Source organism: Erythrolamprus reginae, chromosome 2, assembly GCF_031021105.1.
Source record: "Erythrolamprus reginae isolate rEryReg1 chromosome 2, rEryReg1.hap1, whole genome shotgun sequence".
Classification (NCBI taxonomy): Eukaryota; Metazoa; Chordata; class Lepidosauria; order Squamata; family Dipsadidae; genus Erythrolamprus; species Erythrolamprus reginae.
The window spans coordinates 101,089,569-101,114,236 of NC_091951.1; the positions used below are offsets into that span (position 1 = coordinate 101,089,569).

The 24,668-nt window shown below is 38.8% G+C and overlaps 1 protein-coding gene across 1 annotated transcript; it reads left to right on the plus strand.

Moving 5' to 3' along the window:
• Positions 1–6,572: 6,572 nt before the first annotated feature.
• Positions 6,573–20,112, plus strand: CLTB (clathrin light chain B). Its single transcript, XM_070738971.1, has 5 exons — positions 6,573–7,075; positions 11,579–11,628; positions 14,804–14,921; positions 15,679–15,790; positions 18,239–20,112. The coding sequence occupies exons 1-5, from the start codon at positions 6,889–6,891 to the stop codon at positions 18,408–18,410; spliced, it is 639 nt and encodes a 212-aa protein (XP_070595072.1). The 5' UTR covers positions 6,573–6,888; the 3' UTR covers positions 18,411–20,112.
• The last annotated feature ends 4,556 nt before the right edge of the window (positions 20,113–24,668 follow it).

The following is a 24,668-nucleotide window of genomic DNA, read 5'->3' on the forward strand; positions in this document are numbered from 1 at the left end:
CCGCAGTTTACAGGGACGGTAAGTTGTGCTTACCGTCCCTGTCCTAACGTCCTATTGCCTAATTTACCTGTATCTACCTTGCTAATGTTTTATGTTTATGCCAATGCCTACTATCTGGTCAGTGATGGGCTACCAAAATGTTTACTGCCACACTGTGGGCGTGGCTTATGCATTTTGTTTCAACATTTTTTAGTGCAAATTGGGTGTTCTGGGGTGGAGCTCCATTTTAGCTACAACACTGCGTTCCCCCCATCCGGGCAGTAGCCCACCCCTGATTATCTACTATAGAAAGTGTATGTACACACATGCACGCCTCTTCTAAAATTATATACATTCAACCTCATTTACTGTGATAGGAAAAACATGCCCAGAAGGAGAAAAAAGAAAAAAAAATCTAAATTTTTCTATCCCTTACTGTATACCTGACCAAAGTTTTGGTACTGGTACTGCATACCTGACCGTACCCAAAGGAGCCCACTACAGTATCTGGTACATGCTTGACTGACTGATTGACTAAACAACTAAGTAAACAAACAAACAGTACAACGATTCCGAGGTTGCAAGTCTATGACCGCACCGATGGGTCACATTTGCAACATCCCCCATAGCTTCCGGTTTTATTTATGAGCCGCAGCTCATCCTCAGAGAATCTCTAGTGTCACGTGGTTTTATGCGAAATAAAGGAGTGTAAGATGTCCGCATGTATTTCTGATACTCTATTCAATTATAATCATTGCTCAAAAAAAATAAAGGGTACATTTAAACAACACAATATAGCCAGGGGTGGGCTGCTGCCTGAACGGAGGGGTGGGGGTGGGGAACTGTTGCAGTATAGCAAATTATGTTAGGATAGGATTGTATTAAATCTGGATTTCTAGCATAATATATATATATACTCTGACCCTGATTCTATAAAACCAGGACAGGACACTAATCTGCATTTCTGGGAAACAAACAGGGCTCAGAATAAACATCTCACTATAAACAAAGCTTTCACAACTCTGGACAGGACATTATAGGATCAAAGGGGGGAAATTTCATTGCCTGGAGCACACAAACAGCAGGGCAAGTAAGAAAGATTAAGCCAGATAAAGAAGAAACCTTCAGAGAAATTAGGTGCGAATAAACATCTGTTTTTAGGAAGTTCCAAGAAGATTGTTTCTTGATATCTATGGGAAAGGAAGAACTCAAAGATATGTTTGAAGCTGTATGGTTGATGTATCATTTTGACATGTATATGTAATTATACCCCATTTCCTTATGTTCCCAGATAAAAAGGAGCGCATGGCTCTACACCATGTCACTCCACCCAGAGAGAGAATGTGTCCAGGTTCTACTTTCTAGGATTCGCTTTCGTGGGTGACCCCACACACGGCTGGGTTGTTCTTAGCCCTTTTGAGGACATCGTCTTCACTGGGGACTTTGACAGCATCCACAGGGAACACAGTGGGGTAGCAAAAATGGAACTCCACCCCAGAGGACCCAATTTGCACTGAAAGATGTTGAAAGAAAATGCAGGGCGTCCTGCATAAGCCACACCAACAGTGTGGTAGTAAAAAATTTGATAGCCCTTCACTGAATATAACTCCAAGTACTGTAAATCAAACTTCTGTGAAATCAAACCGTCCACTTAGGAAGCAACACTGATTGACAATCAATTTCACATGCTGTTGTGCACATTCAACTTTGTACAGAACAAAGTATTCAATGGGAATATTTAATTCATCCAGATCTAGGATGTGTTCTTTGAGTGTTCTATTTATTTTTTTGAGCAGTATATATTTTCCTTGGACACTCCTGAGCTATGTTTTCTTTTTGGATGGCTATTGCTACTTGTTCTTCTCTAGGACTCAGAGTGATGGGAACTGGAATCCAACAGCCTTGAAAGGGGATGATTTCCCTACATGAATCGTCTACTGTCAGATGACAATATAATTTCAGGTGATTGTTATTATAATCCTTGTTGTTTATTGTTATTATAGGTGCTAGGAAATCACTGTATTCAAGAATTGGACTAGCGGATGTTTTGTATGCTTTGGTTAGCAGTGTAATATTGCCAGAGAAGTTATACAAAATTTGATTAACAACTCTTAGTGCCTTTTTGGCAATGTTATTACAGTGGGATCTTAGGCATTTAGGTCATTAGATATGAGTACTCCAAGGTCTTTGACAGAGTGAGGGTCGTCTACAAGGTCATGTCCTCTTCGCTTGTATTTTGTCTTCTGATTCTTTTTGCCGATGTGTAAGACACAGCATTTGTTGGTTGAGATTTGAAGTTGCCAATTGTTTGACCATTCTGATACATAGTCAAAGTGTAAGAAGGGAGCAGCATTGTTGGTGGTGTTCAATAGTTTAACATCATTGGCGAAGAGAACACAGTTGCTTATAATATGATCACAAAGGTCGCTTATGAATGAAGAGTGTTGTTTCCTAGAACATATCTTGAGGGACACCACTGTTTTAACTACGTGTTGTCTGCTTGAGAGGAATGCAATTATCCAATCATGTAGGGGTCCAGAGATTCCATAAGATTTTAGTTTCAGAAGTAGTTTGCAGTGTACCACTTAATCAAAGGCTTTGCAAAAGTCTATGTAAATTGCATCTATTGCTTTACTTTGAGTTGTGTAGTCCATATGTTTTTGTGGTGTAGGAGTTGCAGATTACATGATATTTTTTTCCTGAAACCAAATTGTTTGTTAGAGGGTAGGTTGTTACTTTCCAAGTGGAGGGTAATGGATTGGTTTATGATTGCTTTCATGACTTTTCAGGTGACGGAACATGATGAGATTTGTCTCCTTTTTTGAAGATATAGATGACTGTGGCTAGTGACCATTAGTTGGGTAAGGAGTTAATCCCAAAGGATTTTTAAAAAATTATGCTTAGAGGTTCAGCTACGGCAGTGGAGAGATTTTTAAAAATATGCACATAGTCTGTCAGGTCTTATAGATAGAGATGATTTTAGGTCGCCTTTTCAATGTTATCTACTGTAAAATTGATTTGTGTTAGATTGTTGTAGTTATTTGTGGTACAACTAGGAAATATTGGGCATGAGCTATTGCTGTTTACAAATACTGAGCCAAAGAATATGTTAAAGAGGTTGTCTTTAATGACTTCATCATTCTAGTCTTTACCATTTGGTCCTTAAAGGGGTGGGATGGATCTCAAAAATCCATCACCATGAGATTCATCATACCATTGAAGTTTTGATTATAAGCTGTGGTAAATTCACACCCGGGTAGGATCTTTTCATTTCCGAAAGAAAGTTACTTGTCATGTATCTCTCTCCATCCTCTTATCTTTAATAAGTAAATTTGACAGTTCTTCTTTTGCATACAATATTTTCAGGGGTGCTCACTTCCATTTTAGAAACACCATCAACTGAATGTCCAATGGTTGTTTTATTATTAAATAGCAATGATGAAGAATTCAGCACAGGAAGTCTGAGTCTAAACCAGAGAGAAGTCCAATATCCTACAAAAAACACCCCCTTTTGTTTTATCTTTGCTGAGAATGGATCTTCAATATGTGCCTGACTAGTAACTACTGTACACCGTGCATTGGTTGAATTCAGCCAATATGATTTGATTCAGTGCCTTATGTAAACCTGGTACTTCTGGCTGAATAAACTAAATGTTTACTGTGTCATTTAAGCATCTTCACCTAAGCTGCTTTATCCTGTTATGGGAGAACTGGCAAAGGGAATTTTGGAAGCATGACTCAGAAGGCAGTGCATGAATGTCCCTTCCCATGTCCTGCCTTCAAGGGAGCAGTGTGATTTCTAGACCAGATATGTGGGAATTGTAGACAATTAGGGGACATGGGGTGGCACTTTTCAATAGTAGCTGTGCAGAGAGGAAGAGGTCTCTTATCCAGTATCCTTCCAAATTATACAGTAAGTTTTCACAGCAAAACATCTGCAAACAAGTGTTACAAGGGTATAGAAGAGTTTTTCTATGTTTATGTTTGAACTAGAGACTGCAATGTTGCATTGTTTATAACCAGCATTGGAGGCAAAAATAATAATAAAGAAAGGATTACTGTATGATCCCTCTTTATGTATTTATTCAAATTACAATATTTTGGTAAGTATTTGCATACAGCATATAATGTAACTAGTGAGGTCAGTGAAGCTATAAGTATAATGAGGCAAGGCTACAAAGACTTTGAAGTTTTGAAATAACACCAGAGAGGCAATATTTTATGGCATAGTTTCTTTCTAGGGAGTCACTTTGTTTTTGCTTCCCAGAACTACTGGCTTCTCAGTATCTTTTCCAAACTTATCAGCATTCCATGACCTTGTAAATGTTTTGTGGCTGGTTTGACAGTTTTACTTTCTCTGAGAAAGGGGCTTTTCGTTCAATCTCATGTTTCACCTTCAGGAACAAATGAATGAAGGAGGCTATTGGTAATACGGCCTAGCACATGAGTGCAAAAAAAAAAAAAGTATCACTCAAATTGAAACTGTGCTAAAAGTAATATAATGTGACTTTTTAAAAAAGTGGTCATTAAACATATAGAATCTCCATTACCTACTGAGGTGTTTTAAAGCTGCAATCTGATTCCTGCTTACTAGTTTCATGGAATTTCTGTTCAACTATGCATATACAAAATTACAAGGTAAATATTACAGAAGTTTTTAACTAGAGATAATTAATCTGTGTTCCACATTTCCCTGATTATGGACTCTAAGTTAAGGTTAAGGTCCAACTTGCTGAATCGCAGATTTGTTCACCAGTTTGGACAACAGTTTCCACAACTAAGAAATATATTGAGGGATAAGCTTTCCTGAACAAAATTCCACTATATTGGGTATGCAAGATCATTCTCTGTAGAATCATTGGTATGTTTCACCAATGAGGTTAATGATAAATGACAGACAACAGACTCATTAAATAGTGTATTCGTTGGGACCCTATTCAGTCATAAGAAGACTTGTTCATAGTTCAATGCAATGCAGAAACCAAGGCATTTATGATTAATTAATAAATAGTTTGCACACACTATTCTGGGATAATATATTGTATGAACCAGTGGTGGGTTTGAAAATTTCCGCTATTGGTTTGGTGGGCATGGGTAGGTGGGGGGCACATGACTGAGTAGCCATAGCGTCACTCATGCCCATGCCCACTCAGTCACATGACCCTCCCACCTAGCCACCCCCATAGGAAAAGGTAGGAAAATTTTGGGAATTTCAACCTATCTACCCCAACCTCCCTTCACCAGTTGTCCCTGTTTCCCCTCCTTTAGCAGCTCAGCCCTGTCCCGGGTTCTGCACCTATGCGCAGAAAGCAAAATCTTGTGAGGGGAGACACATGTGTGTGAGATTTCGCATGTGCGGAAACAATTCTTTTTGCCAAAATCTCATGCGCGTGCAGAAGCAAAACCCCGCTCGGACACGCACATTAGAGACATGGAGCTGCACGCACAGCGCACCGGAGCAGCAACCCCCACCTGATCTGAATGTCCACTGGGATGCTGCATTCGTCATAAGTGTGAAAAATGGTCCTAAATCAAACTTTTTACTAAGTCTGCACTTCTATTTCTACTAGTTTTTTCTCATCATTCCTATCACCCTCTTCCTCCCACTTGGGACTGTATGACTGTAACTTGTTGCTTGTATCCTAAGATTTTTATTAATATTGGAGAACGAGATTGCCGGGATCGAGAACGACGAAGGCATCAGCTGCGCCGAAGGGACCGTCAGGGGAGGCCTGGAGGCCGCCGGGGAGACCGCGGGTGAGTGCGCGGGCGGAGGCGGGCGGCTTCTCCACCGAGGGGTCCCGCACGTTTTCCCGCCCAGGCACGGCGCCGCTTATTTGACCCCCTATGACAATCATTAAGTGTTGTACCACATGATTCTTGACAAATTTATCATTTTCTTTTATGTACACAGAGGGCATAATGCACCGAAGACAAATTCCTTGTGTGTCCAATCACACCTGGCCAATAAAGAATAAACAGCTGGATATGATGACGAGGCGGTTGAAGGGCCAAGAAGAGACTGAATATTATAAAACCTGGGATAGGGTCTATAATTGGTTGAACAGAAGAAATTCCTAATCGGTTTAAGACCATATAGTATTATACTACTATAAAATTGTAAATAATAGAAAAATATAAGCATATGATCTTTTTTCCTTTAAATATGATTTGATTAACAAAGGTTTTTTTCCAGAGACTTCTATTAAGAGCGGAGCAACTAGAGCTTCTCTTTTTTGTTGTATGTTTGTTCTTCTATGTATGTTAATGTTGTCTTGTTTTTGGAAAATATAATTAAAAAAAGAAAATAATAATAAAGAATTCTATTTTGTTTTCAGTGCCGCCATAACTTCAAACAGTCACTAAACGAACTGTTGTAAGTTCGAGGACTACCTGTAGAACTTTTCTAGCAGCTTGACTTTTAAAAATATTTAAAACATTGCTACTTCCTCTGCTGGCTTGGCATCACCACAGCAGCAACTGCGCTTTGTTATGAGCACCTCTTCTGATGGCAATCACGAAGGCAGTTGAATTTCGGGATGCGGCATTATTCCTCCCAACAAGAGGTTGGGCCTTCTTTCTCCCACGCCACAGCTGTCGGGAGCGGAACTCCTCCGCCTTCGGAGCTGATGCTGCCGCCGAGCCCAACCCAGGGCGGCCGCTGCTTCCCTCTAATGGCTCCGGAACGCGCTAGCAGCTCGGCGGGTGAGGTCACCTCCTTTCGCCGCGTCAGTCTCCTCCCGCAAGCGCCGCAGTGACAGCTGAGCCGGCGGTTCCTGGTCACCCGCTTGGCTGGTTTGGCTTGGCGCTTCTCTCTCGGCCGCCCAGGTTTGCGGGCGCTGCTGGTCGAGGGTGCCCATCCCGGAGGGAGGAAGGCGGGCTTGAGAAAAGCTGCGGGAAACGGCCGCCATGGCGGATGACTTCGGCTTCTTCTCCTCCTCGGAAAGCGGAGCAGCCGAGGCCGCCGAAGAGGACCCGGCCGCTGCTTTCCTGGCTCAGCAGGAGAACGAGATTGCCGGGATCGAGAACGACGAAGGCATCAGCTGCGCCGAAGGGACCGTCAGGGGAGGCCTGGAGGCCGCCGGGGAGACCGCGGGTGAGTGCGCGGGCGGAGGCGGGCGGCTTCTCCACCGAGGGGTCCCGCACGTTTTCCCGCCCAGGCACGGCGCCGCGGGATCAAGCGGGGCGGCAGCAGCAGCATACCGTGGAAACGGGATCATTCCCGAAGAAGCTGCGTCCACCAGCCATCCCGCTGGCTGCCTGGCATCAGCCTGCCATAGAAAGCCAGCAAAACACGAGGAGTCGAGCGTAGAGAGGCCTCATCCAAGCCACCAAGCCCCAGTGGTGATGGGAATTGTAGTCTTAAATGCATCTTTCCAAACGGGAGCCACTGGTGCCTTACTTGCCAGTTCTTTCTAGAAGGCCATTTTTGTTTTTAAGTTGTGAAAAGGATGCTGCTGTGTGGCAGGACTTAGGGCCAACCACACTCCCCCTCAGCTCAGTCAAACCTCAGAGGGTTGTTGTGAGAAGAAGTAAGTGTGCGCTACTACCCCTGATTTAAAGGCAGGATGTAAAGTTCTGAGACTCCACAACAGTGACTCCTCTAGGGCTGTATAATAAATCCGTGACTGGGCTTATGCATTGTATTAAACCACCTAGTTGCCTGATTTTGTGTTGGCTTCATGTAAAAGCAACTTGGACTAACTCTCTTGGTATAAAGAGCATAAGAGTATGTGTGTATGTATGTATGTCCAGTATGCTCTTTATGCCAAACAAATTAGTTCAAACACTTCACGGAAAGAGCCCTTGTTGCTTTTACATGAAGCCAATACAAAATCAGACAACTAGGGGGCTTATCACAAGGCATAAGCCCAGTCACAGATTTATTATGTGTCTGGTATGCTCCAGATTTATTTTGTGTCTGGTATGGTATACCATACAGAGCAAGTAAACAGGTCTGTTCTTGCTTCTCTTATGGTAGTAGTCATGAAACTTATCATTCATCTACATATGTGTGTGTTTGTGTTTGGCATGCTCTTTGTACCAAGCGAGTTAGTTCAAACAGCTCACAGAAAGAGCCCTAGTTGCTTTTACATGAAGCCAACACACACGCACACGAGAGGGCTCTGAATCTGCTCTGTGGAACTAGCTGATTTTTCACCCTTCCCTCTTTGCCTCAGGGACCAGCTAGGCTGCTAGGGGTTGAGTCTCTCATTAGAAGCAAACACCTTTGACTCTTCAGTGCAGCTTTAGATAACCACAGAAGGAAAGAGAAACAAGCCTTGTCTGTAATGTAGGCTTTGCAAGAGCCAGCCAAGGATACTGCAAAATCTATCAGGAGCCTTGGGGGTTTTTTTTGTGAGTAATCCTTTTTTTTTTTTGGCTAGGACAAGAACATTTGGCCCAAGCACTGGGCTGGGGAAGAGAGGCTGCAGAAGGAAGAGATGACAACTAGAAGCTGATGTATCATAGGCATACTGATTTTCTTGTTTAGCTTTGGGAGGAGGCCTAGCAAAGGTTGCCAGACCAGATCTGGGTGCAGCCCAATATTCAAAATATGGGTGATATCAGGGGAAAGAAAAAGAATTTTCAAGTGATGGAAAGATGTTGCCCCCTCCCCCGGCCCAAATGCTATTTTTCGTTTGTAGCTGGATTCATCTAAAGCACTCTTGTTTTTAAACTGTCGTATTTTCCTCCTACCTGGGACCCCTGGAAGTTTAACAGGGAGTCTTTTCTGTGTATTGCCCAAACAAAGCTGTACTGGTTAATTTCTGTATGCCCTACTGCTGCTGGAAGTGCAGATACAGAGCAAGTAAACAGGACTGTTCTTCCTTCTCCTATGGCAGCAGTCATGAAATTTATCTGGTTCTCCAGCAAGAGGTTTAAACTATTGATGCTGTACACCTTTGTTTTTTTCTTATTAATTTACATTTTTAGAGTGGAGATCACTCTGTTTTAAATTGTTGTACACGGCCCAGAGTCTGCAAGGAATTGGGCGGATTTGAAATTTTAATAGCAATAACAACAACAATAATAATAATATAGTTTTGTTAGGATCTCATGTTAGAGACTTTGGACCTGTTTAATTACAGTAGGGAGACCTGGTGCATAGCTTTTTCTTGTAAATTGTTCTATTTGCTACTTACCACAAGGATATTTCATCCTATAGAAAAAAACCTCTTTAGCCCCAGCTCCTGTTTTCATACTTCATATTTCTAGTCCTTTCAATCAGATGCAGGAGAGGAGCCCGACATGCCAGAAACTGTTTAAACTGTTGATAAAAATTTCTCAGTACCATAAAGTACAGACATAGGGTTATTATATTAGACTTAGTCTGCAAATTCCAAACAGCTGCTGAATGTGAGAGTCAGATTTCTTTATCTCTTTGCTGTCAAGTTGATTTTTTTTTGCAGCCCATATCCAGGCCATATTCAGAAACTGATGTTAATCGATCTTCTCTGGATTGCTTGTTATTATTTAGTCCAATATTACGACCACATATACAGTACATCTATCTTAAAATCTATATTTCTATTGGTGACAGTTTTTATTTGCTAGGCTGTTTCCTGGAAGTGCACAGTCCTCTTTTTTTCAGATGAGTCAAGTGTTGATCCATTAACTGTGACAGAAATTATCCGACTGGCATGCAGCCCAAGCCCAATATTATGGGCTGAGAGAGAATGACTGGCTCAAAGTCAGCCAGCCAGCTTTCATGCCTAGGGCTGGGTCAAAACTCAGGTTCCTGGTTTCTACCCTAATGACTTAATTACTAGACCAAACTAGATTTTTTAAATCAATAAGATAAAGTGAGGAAAAAATTAAAAAGTGTTGCTAGGATGGTTGGAATCAATTTGAGCTGAGTAGCTATTAAATGTACATAAACAAACAAAGAAGTTTTTTTTTTAAAGTCAGGATATATGAGTTATTTTTGTTTCAGTTGCACATAATAAAGAATAAGGCTAAGCAATAGTATGGTATTATGGCTTTTTTTGCAGCATCTGAATTAAATCCCTATGCTTTATAACCTATGATTTATGGGTTAAATTCTATCCAAACCCAATAACTATTATACTGTGTATCTAATAAAGTGCCATTTAAAATGTAGTTTAGTGTGATATATAATCCTAGTCTGGTAAAATGGAACTTTGGAAATACAGTTATTTCATAAGTACCAAATGTCACATATTTTTTAAAGATCATTTGAATGTTGGAAACTCAAGGTAAACTCAAGAACCTTTATAGCATATGGCAATAGTTAAGCTTTATAATTTGCCAGCATCAGGACAGGATGACTTAAAAAAAAAACACATATAAAAATTTAATTTCTAAATAAAAGGATGCATTTCTATACTAAGGGGGGGGGGGAGAAAGGAGGGTATGAGATAAATATTTGCTTCCATTACAATCCAGGATTAGATTAATGATATCTAAAGCTTGATGACTTTCAGATTTTTAATATTTGTTCCAATATTTCAAACTACATAGCTATTTCTTAGGTATGGATTATTTATTTATTTATTCTACTTTTATGGGCATTTTTATCCAAAATAACTAAAGGTCAGTAAATTATTCTAATGAACCATACAGTATATGTCATTTACCATTTTATAATCTCAACAGAAAAATGTCTGTGTGAAAAATATCTGTGTGGATGAGTACAAAATAGAATATCCAGTGCATGAATCCAACTATTAGGCTGTATAAATTATGATTTATGGCAGCATTATATTGAACCAAATCACTACTGCTTATTTAACACAATTGTAAAATAAAGTATGAACTATTAAATGAATAGACAACAACCTTATATACTGGGATATATTTGGTGAATTTTACAAGCCAATAACCCTAGAGTACTAAACTGCAAATGAATCATTTTTAGTTTGTCAATCATAATGTCTACACTCTGATACAAGATGAAATTATAGCTAGAGTGCTTTAATCGCAAACTGTATTAATGTTTTCTGATACATTTATTAATCTCTTATAGGGCTAACAGGTAGCGAAATGAAGTCATAAATAAATGTGGCAGGGGAGTCTCTCCTAAACTCAATAGCCTTAATCCTAATTGGGTATTATACTTTTATTCCAGTATGAAAAACTACAAATCAGAAGTGTTGAATAACCAGCCAATGTAAAGATAACTATAATTGCAGCTAAAATGGTAAATAAATTTGGCTTAGTGGTCCATAGAAATATATTCATTCTTTTCCTTGACTTGAAAGTCTGAAAATATCTTAGAAAAAGGCAAGGCAATACACAACTATATTACCCACAAAAATATTACAGAAGTCTCACCTTGCAGAATATTTTTTCCTTTAACAAGTTGTTTCTCTTCTTTCAAAAGTCTCCCAGAATTTTGATTTCAGCTCTATTGGAGGCCCATATCACCTCTTACATGTTTTCTGTTTCTATTATTCAGTTAAATATCCTTCTCCCCCACTTAGCTAAACAGGAAGGTGCTTTTCAAGATAATGTCTGGTGCTGGCCTTTCTTTTGCAGGTTAAACTTTGCAGGTAACTGATGACTAAATGTTTTCTCTTACACTCAGAGATACCATAGCATTGAATAATACTTTAATATTTCCCCTTTATTGCAGTTAATTTTGAAAACACAGGAGGAACTACTGTGAACGGTGATGTGTTTCAGGTGAGAATCTGAACTGAGTTGGGCTCTAAATCATATCAACTTACTCCTACTGATTATGTTACCTAGTCTGGTAGTGAAATGTCTGAAAGTAAACAACTAAGATCAGAGAGCACCAAGAACTCTACAGTTCACCTCTGAGCTACAGATATTCTCTTCCATCAACATCTTCTTACCCTAGATATTGTGGACTGCCGTTTCCATAGTTCCTTTTCATTGGTCGTGCTCGTGTGAGCTGATAAAAATTAAAGCCCCCCCAAAATGGTATTTATCCATATTCCCATCACTCATCTACAATAAGAACTGATAAATATTTATTCTAAAATCAGCTCGAAGCCATTTGAAGATACCATGGTACCTCTACCTAAGAACACCTCTACTTAAAAACTTTTCTAGATAAGAACTTGGTGTTCATGATTTTTTTGCCTCTTCTTAGGAACCATTTTCTACTTAAGAACCCGAGCCTGGAAAAAATTCCCAGGAAAGTTGAGAGCAGCACGAAGGCCCGATCAGTTTCCTGCCATTCCCCCTGGGTTTCTCTCTCTGGCACAGTGTATGGGAGGCAGCCTCGTGCTGGGTGTATGGGAGGCACGTGCTCCTCCTCGCTGCCTCAAAGTCCCTCTTTTTTTTTTTTAAGCCTTAAAGTTTTGGATTTTTTTGATTCCCCTCACTTCACCTTCTTCCTTCGGCACTGACTATCCTCCTCCTCCCACCCAAATTCCGAGCTTTTATTTCTTTCCTAATGGGTTTGCACACATTATTTGCTTTTACATTGATTCCTATGGGAAAAATTGCTTCTACTTACAAACTTTTGTACTTAAGAACTTGATCACGGAACAAATTAAGTTCTTAAGTAGAGGTACCACTGTACTGACATTATTGAGGGAGATAATTATGACTGTAAGGAGAGAATGACATACACAGATTGCTGTGAGGTTGAACATCCAATTAAACATAGACATGGTATAGAAAGGACAGCATTGACACGGATAGCTTTTAAAATATTTTCTAGGTGAGTCAGACCTCTGCTTACTTAATTTTTAACAGATACGGCCAAAGATAAAGTCTAACTGGTCTGGAAGACGCTAGATTCTACCAGATTTGAATGCCAAAAAAAGGAATTATTCCCTTTTCTTTCTGTTTGTTTGTACTGAGGGATCCATGAATCAGTCCAATTGTGTGTATGTTTATTTAGCGCTAAATCCATTTTAATTTTGTGGGACTAACTCTCAGTAAATTGAACTGCTATATTAATCTCCATCAGATACAGAATTTAACTTTGAAAATTCCAATGCAATAATTCTGTCTTTCAGTTATATCAAGCCCTTCACAAATATAAACAAATGAACATTTTCTTTATTTTGAATGAAAGAATGTCGATCTGAAAATTGCAGGCATATCCTTATATTATTAATCCCCACATTCATCTGGAAAGCATTTTTATGTGTGGTTTTTAATCTACTTTTCCCTTCTATCTTGAAACAATGTAGATATTTGAAAAAAAACAAGTTTCTTTGAAGCAGTGCTCTGACTGTACTAAATAATTTGCATAACAAGATAATAATTATCAAATAGCAACCATATGCTTTTTTACATTGTAGAAGAACTCATTATGTTAGTAGAATTGTACAGTTCACTTTTCATTTTTAAAGCAAAGTCCTTTATCTTTATACACTTTTCTGTATTACCCTGCACAATGTGTATGGGAACTACTAAGGAGGATCAGGGGCATAACTTTTCATGGGATACCATTCCACAGCATGACAGCCTCTTTCTGTTGAGATCAATGGGAATGGGAATGGCTATTACTGGAACTTTTGGCTTCTTCTTGGTGTGATTTAGAGTCACATAATTATAGTTTGATTTATGTGATTATATTGGCAACAGTAGACCACTTCTGATAAACCTTGCCAAGAAAACTACAGGGATATGTCTGGGAAGTTTCCAAAAACTGGACATCATTCAACAGAAGAAAACATTATAGTCTTCAGAGAGGGGCGGCATGCAAATCTAATAAATAATAATAATAATAATAATAATTATTATTATTATTATTATTATTATTATTAAGAATTTAGCTTTCTGAGAGTTGAATTTGGATGTGTTCATCAAGATTATAAGCAGCAATATATAGAAACAGAATTTTCTAAGTGCACGCCCCTTTTTCTCTTCCCATCTCTTAAAACAACCACATTCCCCATACCTCAGAAATTCCTTTTTTCCCACTGAGCAATCTGCCTCCCACTCATTTTCTTCTACTCACCTCCAGAGAAGGCAACTCCAGATGACAATTTATTATTGTAAATGATCTAGTCCAACTTGAGACTGTGGATGAACCTAACCTACCCTAACCTGAAGCAGTAGATGCACAATTAGCAAATACAAACAAGCTAAAGCACAGGTTTCTGGAAATAATTATAGAAACCTGATGCTGGACCCAATATTTTAAAAATTATTATTTATAAAAAGAATCCGTACTGAGGAGTTCCTCTAATTTTGCAGTCAGTTTATTTAATTGCTCCATTACTGTCTTTACATGAAGATGATCACGTTTAGCATTTCCCTTGGGATTTTAGCCTGATACTGTGAAAATGGTTCTTGCCATGACAACAGCTGACACAAATGGCAGTTTTAAAACTCAACTGAAATCAACACCTAGTTCTGGTCAGAGAAGATTGCTGCAAGACATTGGCCCTTTAAAGATTGTGACATCATAAGAATTGTATCACAACGGCTGACTTACAGCTATTACCCCCTTAAAATTTCAGGAATTCACCTGAAGCACAGATATGAAAATCATGTTGGCCGTGAATGATAAGGCAAGTTGATTAAGAGAGGGCAGGTACATGGCTGATGAAGATGCTCATTCATCACCTTGAATATGTAACTCTGAAAAGCATCTGCTTTCATAAGACTTCAGCTAGTTGTGCTAATATCTGCCTGAGGGAGCCCTCAGACTGTCCTCATAATTTCAATTTTCTGTATCTCATTCTTTGAATTAATTTTGGGGAGAAATACTAAATTATGCTTAGATAAACCCCTAGTCAGCTAGGATTAGGATTTGCCTACAATCTTCTATAAGTCTTTTTGACAGGATTGGAGACTCCTATGTTCTTTTTCTTAACCATTCCTTGTTGGGGGAGACCAATAATTCACCCACAGTTTCTTTTGGCCCAAGGAATCCAATGGACCTACAGATACTTATGCAGCCATTGCCAGAGCTGACCGATTGACACAGGAGCCCGAGAGCATTCGCAAATGGCGAGAGGAACAGAAAAAGAGACTGCAGGAACTGGGTAGGAATAAAAACATTTGCTCAGGAGTTGAGCTGAAGGTCAAATATAATTATACAGTACTCATGTAAACTATATATTTAAAATTGTATTGTCTATGAGGATTACATGCATAACAATAATTTTTGTATAGCAGAAGAGAAGATGGTATAGAAGAGATTAAGAAAAAAATTCTTAAATGCTGCAAAAAATGCTGCTGGGATTTGTTTAGAAAAGGGTTCTTGATACAAAAAAGAAAATATAAATTGGACTGCAAAATTGCAAAGGGCTCCCAGATTAGCAGAGCAGAGAATGAATATAAGTATAATCAGGAAAGAGGAATAAAAATAAAAACAATATTGTGGAAACAGAAATAATGAGATATATTAATTCAAATTTTACTTCTAGCATCAGCTGAATAAATACATCATTGTGATGATGTAGCTAATCAGCATTTCCCCTCTCTTTACTAACTACTACAGTGTTTGTGGTTTCTGTTTTACAAATTCCATGTAGATGTCAGGCCATATACTTTTGTCCTTGCCATTCATAGCTTCTAGCGACCTCTCTTCCAATAAATGAATACTAATATATTCCTCTTAACCTGAGATATGACTTACAGTTCTTTATGACAATATCTATCCAGGGTACCTCACTTTTTCTGGGGATGATGTAGATGTCTTTCCATACATCTAGCCAGGTTGGATTTAGACTAGTTAACTTGCTAAGCCACTTAGGAATTTCCTTTGTAACTTTCATGATACGTTTTCCTTGGTTTTAGATGCTGCTTCGAAGGTATTAGAACAGGAATGGCGTGAAAAGGCTAAGAAAGACTTGGAGGAATGGAACATAAGGCAGAATGAACAAATGGAGAGGAACCAGGCCAATAACAGGTACAGCTAGGAAAAAAGTTTCTTAACTACAGTACTTGTTTATATCTGGATCTGCAACAAATGAAAGCGCATCCTACTGGATGTAAATTTCAACTCAGTCGTAACTGAGTTAAACATTCATTGGTTACTTTAGCTGCATGTAAATACGGTAATCTTAGGAGGGTTAATTCTAGTTCTTAGAACCTAGCTGTTTCTGCACCAGGTCTGTCACTGTGGAGGCATTATAACAAGCAGTTTACTTATACATAAAATATTCTCATTTTCTTTCTTATACATTTGATTAATGAACCTCTAACTCACTGAGCTGCTAATGCTTCCAAGTAGCATCTAGTTCTGCCTCTTCCACTTTTAAGGATATTACTAATCTGTGTTTCTCTCTTTAACTCTTTGCTTCCATTCTGCTCTGCCCTTTCTCCTGTTACTGGACCTTGCCACAGGATTGCTGACAAAGCCTTTTACCAGCAGCCAGATGCAGATGTGATTGGCTATGTGTATGTCTCTCTTGCTCATTTTTCAGGGGGTGGGGGTAAACTTTCTGGATGGGGACTGTGCATGAGGAGCTTCAGTATGTGCTTTTGGCCTAGATGTTTCGTAGGAGCAAAACCAGGCCCAGAATTGCCTGAATTCCTTCCCATAATTCATTGTGGTGTGAGAATAATCATTGTAATTATGTAGTTTCTTGACTCCTGATCTTGCTGTAATTTTGTTTACTCTCTGTTTTCTATCATCCATTAGGATAGGATAAATTTATTTATAGTTTTTGGTTAAGCAGATAAAAGACAAGAGTCTCTTCTGTTTCTATTTCTAAATTAATACTTTTCTTGCTAGCATAGCAAAAAGGTAAGGCATAAATTAATGTAGCAGTTGGAAATTTAGAAATATTGGAAATATAGAGGAGTGACAGGAGTCTATGAAGTGTACTAGTAAAATGGCAAAGGTATATTCAGTTATGCTACAGATTTCTTATTAAGGAATACCTATTAGTATTTTGAAGGATCTTAAAAGACTTGGCTTTTTGCCCAATTCTTTGGAGAAGACAACTGATACCCTTTTTCCTTTCTGTTCCCCTCTTGAGTTTATTTTCATCCATCATTGTTCCTTCATCTTCTGCAGTTTTTATGGGGTTTCTTTGTATTGTTTAAAAAAATGTTTTCACATTTGTATACTACTCAGAGTCACTAGGAGTTAGGGGAGCATTTAACTTCAATAAATTACTGTTATTACTAAATAATTATAAGGCTTATGATAATTTATAAGTACTTCAAAGCATGTCATATAAGCATCCTTTACATAGGCCTACATTGTAATTATATATTTGTTTTTGTGCAGTGCCAGATATCAGTCTGGGAATGTTCCCCATACTGCAGAATCTAAAAGAAGCTGCTTAAATAATATACAGTGTTCTCTCGATTTTTGTGTGGGATGCATTCCGAGACCGCCCACGAAAGTCGAATTTCCGCGAAGTAGAGATGCGGAAGTAAATACACTATTTTTGGCTATGAACAGTATCACAAGCCTTCCCTTAACACTTTAAACTTTAAATTGCAATTTCCCATTCCCTTAGCAGCCATTTAGATTATTACTCACCATGTTTGTTTATTAAAAAAAATATTTATTAAAGGCAGATGAAAGTTTGGCGATGACATATGACATCATCAGGCGGGAAAACCGTGGTATAGACTTTTCGCGAAGTTCGAACCCGCGAAAATCGAGGGAACATTGTATATCAAACAGTTCTTGAATCCTGTATTGTATGCTCCTATAGTCCTTCCAATAAGTTGCAGTGCTTATTTTAAATAATTCTAGTCTCAAGTTTGTCCATGCAATTCGTTTCAGGATTTACATATTTTGCTCCTAACCCTGGTTTCAAGTATAAGGTATATATCTGGGCCATCTCTGTTGTTACTCATACATATATTTATTCCAACCCCTTCCCCTTGTTTTTTTCCTCCTTGTTGAAGTTGCAGAAAACCCAGAGTGCTTTTCCAGCCTGTGGTCATGAATATTTTCATGATCTGAACTATAGCTGCTAATAAACTGTATTTAGCTGGTAGTGTATTTTATATCTATACAACCAGATGATGTGTCTCTTAGAATCTCTGCCTTTACATGGTAGTCAGTTTGCAAAGTTTGTTAGTCAGAACGTTGCTTAAAAGAAGGAAAATCAGTTCTGGGAAACACCCCCCTCCCATCTCAATAGTTGTATTCACATAACAGACCAAATCATAAGCCAACCAAATTTAATACTTTGCGTGATACAAGTTGTCATGCCTATCTAATTAATGTATATTTAGCACACCATGTGAATGCAGAAAATGTGGCTCGTTTTGATACCTCATAGGTTAGTTAACCAGTAGTGAACGTTTTGTGCCAACCCAGACCTTGTCTGGAGGCAACCAGTCTTGCCCTTCTTCCCTGGCCTGACAGTGTCTTCCTTGCCTTCTCCAGAGCCTCAGAGGAAGCTTTCCTAAAGGAGTCCAAGGAGGAGACGACTGGCACCGAGTGGGAGAAAGTGGCCCAACTCTGCGACTTCAATCCCAAGAGCAGCAAGCAGTCCAAGGATGTCTCGCGCATGCGCTCGGTGTTGATCTCCCTCAAACAGACCCCTCTGGCCCGCTAGCCCAGGCAAACAGAGGCTGGGGCTGGAGGGAGGGCGCTGGTGGCTCTTTGTGCCAGCCACTTTAGCAGCGACACCACCACAGGCTTAGAAGGCCACCAAACGGGGGGGGAAGAAACAAAAGCATCCCATCCCTGCCTCCTTCTCTCTTCTCAGTATGTTCCTGTCACTTAGATTGGGTGGCTGCCTGTGTATCCCTCCCTCCTCCCCCCCCCCTTTGAATTTACTTTGCTTAAAGGGTGCACTGATATCTTTTTACACATATTTATTAATGGTGTGGTCCTTGGGCAACTGCTCTCTTCCCTGCTGCGTTCAGGCAAGGTCACTTTCAATATTGGGTCATTCAGTTTCCCACTCCCCCCAGTGTTGCTGATATCTATTCCTCTCAAACCTGGCTGGTTTAATAGGTTAAACATGATTCCCCTTCTCTAGCCATTTGTACTCGACCAGGGGGGGTAGGGGCAATGCTAAAACTGAGCTTAAGGCTGGGAACAAAATTCTGGTCCCAGTTCTGTTGCTGTTCTTCTTTTTTTAACCTGAGTGATGAGCATGATTCTCAGGAATGGCCAACAGTTAAGAGAGTTGGGATTCAGTTGTGTTTCCCACTTGTGCTGGACATCGCAGACACAGTCTGATTGAAGAGATCTCTTTAAAAAATGAGTCCTTCAAGATCAAATGTACAGAAGAGAGAGGGGTGGGTGGAGAGAGTGACAGAGAACGGACAACTGAAGCATTGCAGTTATTGAAGTTAACTGAAGTAAAATGTATGTGGTACATTTTTAATAACAACAAACCTGAAAATGAGATTTGTATGAATCTGAAAGCTACAACCCAAGCTAAAACCACTGCACAAAGAATTGCTTGCACCGAAGAGAATGTTGTTTCTCTTTTTGAGATAAGCTTTAGGCTTAGTTGATGTCTAGAAAGGATCTACGAGCAGATTCCTTCACTTCCAAGTCCTCTCTTCAAAGGTTATTCCATATTTGCTTAAGAATACACTAAATGTATAGCAACAATGTAGAGTTAAACTGGATGTTATTAAAGGGAACCTTTGGATCTTCTCCACTGAGATAGCTGTAGATTTAACCAAACAGAAGCCAATTCTGGTTTTGCTCATATAACTTAATACACACAGAGCTAAACACTATGTTTTATGTTCACTTTTTTTGGGGGGGGGGCATTTAGTGCCGTAACCACAGTGAGACTTACTTCCATATACATTACGTTTAAGGTTTCAGATATAGATATGCCCCTTTTGTTCCAGAAGATACTTGCCTGTTCAGTTTTCAGCTCTTTGCATCAGCAACCATATCCTTGTTACTAGGATGGTTTTCCAATCCAGTTAACCTAGAGAAAGTTTTGTATCAGCAGCAATGTCAGATGATGAAAGCTTTTCCTGGTCTTCCTTTCCATACTACTAGCTCAGATCTGCAATCTCTTTTGCTGTAATTAAAGAAGATTCAACAATTCTTCCAATTTCCCTTTGGGTGTACGTCTTACTAGAAAAGGAAAATGGGTCGTTTAGTGAAGATTTTTTTCATTTGAGCAAAGGCACAGATGATAAATTTTTTTTAGCAGTGTAAAGATGTAAAATCAGGTTTTGAAAATGTGGCTTTAGAAAGAAAGACTGGGCATGTTACTTCATTTTAGCTGTTGTGTAACAGGGCTGAAATACATTCATGAAAATATAACTGTACACACAGCATTTACAGGTTGTGTTCACTACATAAGTTAGCATACTTTTATGTAAATATTTTACTTGTAAAATGTCCTAATGGGGTAAATTCAATATGTGATTTTTGCATAGTAACACATTTTCAAGAGCTGCAATACATTGAAGGGAAGGCATATTTTTCCAATATTTTATCTTAAGCTGATAACTTCATTATTTTTAACATTAACGTAACATTATTTTTCATAGGTGGGTTATTTTATACCAGAAAGTGCTATGCTAGAAATCATCCATTGAAAACCTGAAAACGTTCCCCAAAGGGATTTTTTTAGGGGGGGAAACATGTCATTTGGTGATAGTATCATCAGAAGGCTTTAGCAAGTCTTTTTCTTGCATGTCCTTGGCTTGCAACCTATGGGTCCAAGATTTTGACATTTGAAATGAAAAGTTCATAAGAATCCTACAACATACATCCCTTCTGGAGCACAGGAACAAAGAGAAGAAATATTGAGAAAAATTGAATACTTTCACAAGCTTTCTTTTCAGAAGTATTTACTAAATATAATTTTATCAGAAGCCAAAGACGACTCCTTCAAGTGTATGTGGCAAAAATGGCAAGGCTACCAAAGGGAATTAATTGAACAATTACAGTACTAAGGATAAACCCATCATTGACTACTCAATTTATAACCCAAGAATATGGCCAAGTGCCCCTAGTAGCAATCACAGTCTCTCTGGCCATTTCAGTTTAACAAAAATTAAAGCATCTCTCAATTTTCTGTGAGATTTCTAAACTAGCTGCTTCTAGAATCAGAGTAAAGTCACAAATTTACATTTCTTATCTAATTGAAAAGATAAAATAATAGACATCAAAATGCATTTTTCAAAATTTGTTACATAAGACCATCATCCGGATTCATGTATGAAGTCCTAATATTGTTTCTTGCAAAGTATTTTGAAGCAAAAAGAAATTAAAAAGTTATACAATTCACTACATTTAAAGACATTTATATGTGAGAACCCAACAAAATAATTTCTCAATTTTTTAAAAAAGATCCATCAAGATTGCCCCACATAAAGGTTTGTAGTTTTTTAAACCCTGCAAACCACTCATCACACCAGTCAATTAAAAATCAGGATATTTTAGAATAACTTCCATAATTATGTAAAATTAGACAAATGATGTAAATTTATGCAAAATTTAAATGCGACATTGATAATAGCTAAGAGGTATCCTGTACATGATTTATGTATATAATTGGGCAGTCTTGGGGTAAGAGTATTGCACACATAAAAATATCCCTTTGACTTATGAACTATGCGGATAAGACTAATTTTCTTGGCAGTAGTACAAACATTTCGGTGTTACCTTTTTCTGGGATACCTTTCAATTTCCTAGTCTAGATTGGGATGGTTTGTGCATCTAAATACAATCCAGGTTAGTTGCTTAGGTTTGGCTAAATACTGCCACATGCAGCATTTAAATAAATCCTTAAAACACAGGCAGTGTGACAAGATTTTAAAAGAATGTGGCTGCTGTGCTTCCAATCCTATACGCTACTTCAGCCTTATAGTTAGTAGCACCATTTCCTGCATAATACTACTAAGGTGCTAATAATAAGAAAGCCAAGATGCAGAACAGCTTCTGCAAAAGTGTCATTATCAAGTAAATATTGCCAGAAAGGAAGGAAGGAATCCAGTACTTCCTAGAGTATGAGCTATTTGATTTAAATTTTCAAATATTCACGGTTCATGTCTAAACAAGCAACAAGATTAGTGTCATAGCTTTTTCTTCTTAGTATTTGCATAAATCATTTTTTCTTCAATATTAACAAGCTATAGTTTACACCAGGGGTGGACAATTAATTTTGCCATAGGACTGCATGAGAAATTGGGATGGCTTTAGAGGACCGGACTAATATAATTAACTCAGTTCTACCCAATACTGTATATTATTGGGTAGAACTGAGTTAATTATAATTAAAAATTATAATTATATATTATATATTATACAGTATATTATATATTATATATATGATTATATATTATAATTATTATTAATTGGATTTGTATGCCGCCCCTCTCCGTAAACTCGGGGCGGCTAACAACAATGATAAAAACAGCATGTAACAATCCAATACTAAAACAACTAAAAACCCTTATTATAAAACCAAATATACACATAAACATACCATGCATAAATTGTAAAGGCCTAGGGGGAAGGAATATCTCAGTTCCTCCATGCCTGATGGCAGAGGTGGGTTTTAAGGAGCTTACGAAAGGCGAGGAGGGTGGGGGCAATTCTAATCTCTGGGGAGAGCTGGTTCCAGAGGGCTGGGGCCGCCACAGAGAAGGCTCTTCCCCTGGGTCCCGCCAAACGACATTGTTTAGTTGACAGGCCTCGGAGAAGGCCCACTCTGTGGGACCTAACTGGTCGCTGGGATTCGTGCGGCAGAAGGTGGTCCCGGAGATAATCTGGTGCGGTGCCATGAAGGCAAGAATTAATATTATATATTAAATCTTGAACACCCAGTTCTTATATAGAAAACTTGGACCGACCCCTGCAGGCCGGTCACAGACAGCGGGTGGGCCGCATTTTGCCCAGGTCTGGTTTACAGTTGCCTGTTCATTAGTGTATGGATCAGGGGTGGGTTCTAACTTACCTTGCTGCCAGTTTGCTTCCTTCCACGCTGCGTGGCCATACCTTGTGGGTGTACAGGTGCAGTGCCACAAAATTGGGGGGGGGGGGAGCAAAGAACAAGATGGTGGCCGCATGCACAGTGCCAGAGATTTGGCTTCTGCACATGCTCAGAAGAAAAAATAAATAAAAATGATGGCACCCACAGACCAGACTGGTTCTGTGACATCATTGTGATGTCGCCAGTGGGTCACTACAGGTTCAGATGAACCAGTCCGAACCCAGGTCTGGTATGGATCAAACTATAACCCTAATCAGAGCCATAATATTTACTTCTGAATAGGCGTATATAGTAGCTGTAAACAGTGTTATTAAGTTGAATGGGAAGACCTTTAACATCTTCAAAGTTTTGCTTCAATGGTGCTCACAGTTTCCAAGGTAAAAAAAGCCACCATTTAGTCCAGCACAGATTAAGTTACTTCAATGTAACAATAAAGGCAACTCATATACAGTGAACTATTATGCTGCTACCCTGTTTCCCCAAAATTAGACATTCCCTGATAATAAGCCTAACCGGGCTTTTGAGTGCATGGCAATAAACCCAAGTGCTTATTTCAGGATTCAAAAAAATACAAGACGGTCTTATTTTGGGGAAAATATGGTGGTAGTAAATTGTGCGAGTTAAGAGCTAAATTAATGCAATATAAAACACTGAACTTTAATTACAGGAACCACCAAAGAATGTAAAGTAATTATAGACACCAGGCAATCCTTCTAAGGCTGTTATCTCCCTGGAAGTGTAATTTAGCATCTTAATTCATATAACACTACTTATAGCCTTGATTTCAGAATCATACTGGATATCTGTTCTATTCTGCATGCTATCATACTTCTGCATTGTTTAAATCAACGCATAGCTGACATAGAAAGTGCATACAGTAGTTTCAAATCATTTTGGTGGAAGAAGCTTTCATGAACTAGCTCTAAGGATTTATCCATGGGCACAATAGATAAAAGTGCTCTGACAATCAGACTAAACTTTTCTCCTTAGTTTAACATATTTGAGTAATAATTATCAGACGTAAGCTGTTACCAAAATTGATCTACAATGCAAGGAAATAGTCAAAGATGACCCCACTCCCCCTGACAATTACAAACAACAATATGATTATGCATCAACATAATTATTTCACCCAACTTAGGCTGCCAGCAAGATGATTAGCACAAAGTGCCTGGATTCGTTTTGGTGACATAAAGCATAATGCTATTTGTTAGGTTTTGACTTACAATGGTGGGTAAGCACAGCTTTGAACCATAGTAACTTCAGTGCATTGGGCAATTCAGCTGTGGTTTTATTCAGTAACCGAAGATTTGATGTTGCTAGACCAGCTGTTATAATTTAGTCAATAAATCGTGGCTTAGCAGGATACATAAATTCAGCAAATACAAGATTTTCTTGAAACACTCAATTCCTAGAATACAGGAACGCTCACGATTTCAAACAAGAACCCTGACTTTGTAGAATTTTGCATTTATTAAAATACGTCTCTTTTGTTCCGACTTAAAAGTATTTGCTACCTTCTCCATTTTTTGTGGTTTTTGCAAATATGAAGATTTGAACTTTATCCAAGCCATTTATAAATATGCTGAATAAAATAGGGTACTGAGTCATACCACTTGACTCTTCCTTCTAGATTAGGGGTGTCAAACTCATGTTGTCACAGCATTATCACTTTCCTCCCCCCCCCTTCACTGAACCAGGCATGGTCAGTGCCTGACGCACGAGTTTGACACCGTTGTTTTAGATTGATACCAAACTTGTTCAATTCTTTCTTCTAGTAGAAGCCTGTATTCCATCATCTCTCTTAGAATCTCTTCAGAATCTACTGAACTTTTTCCTAAAGTCCAGGTACACTATGACTATAGCGCAATGGACAACTAGGCTGGTCAT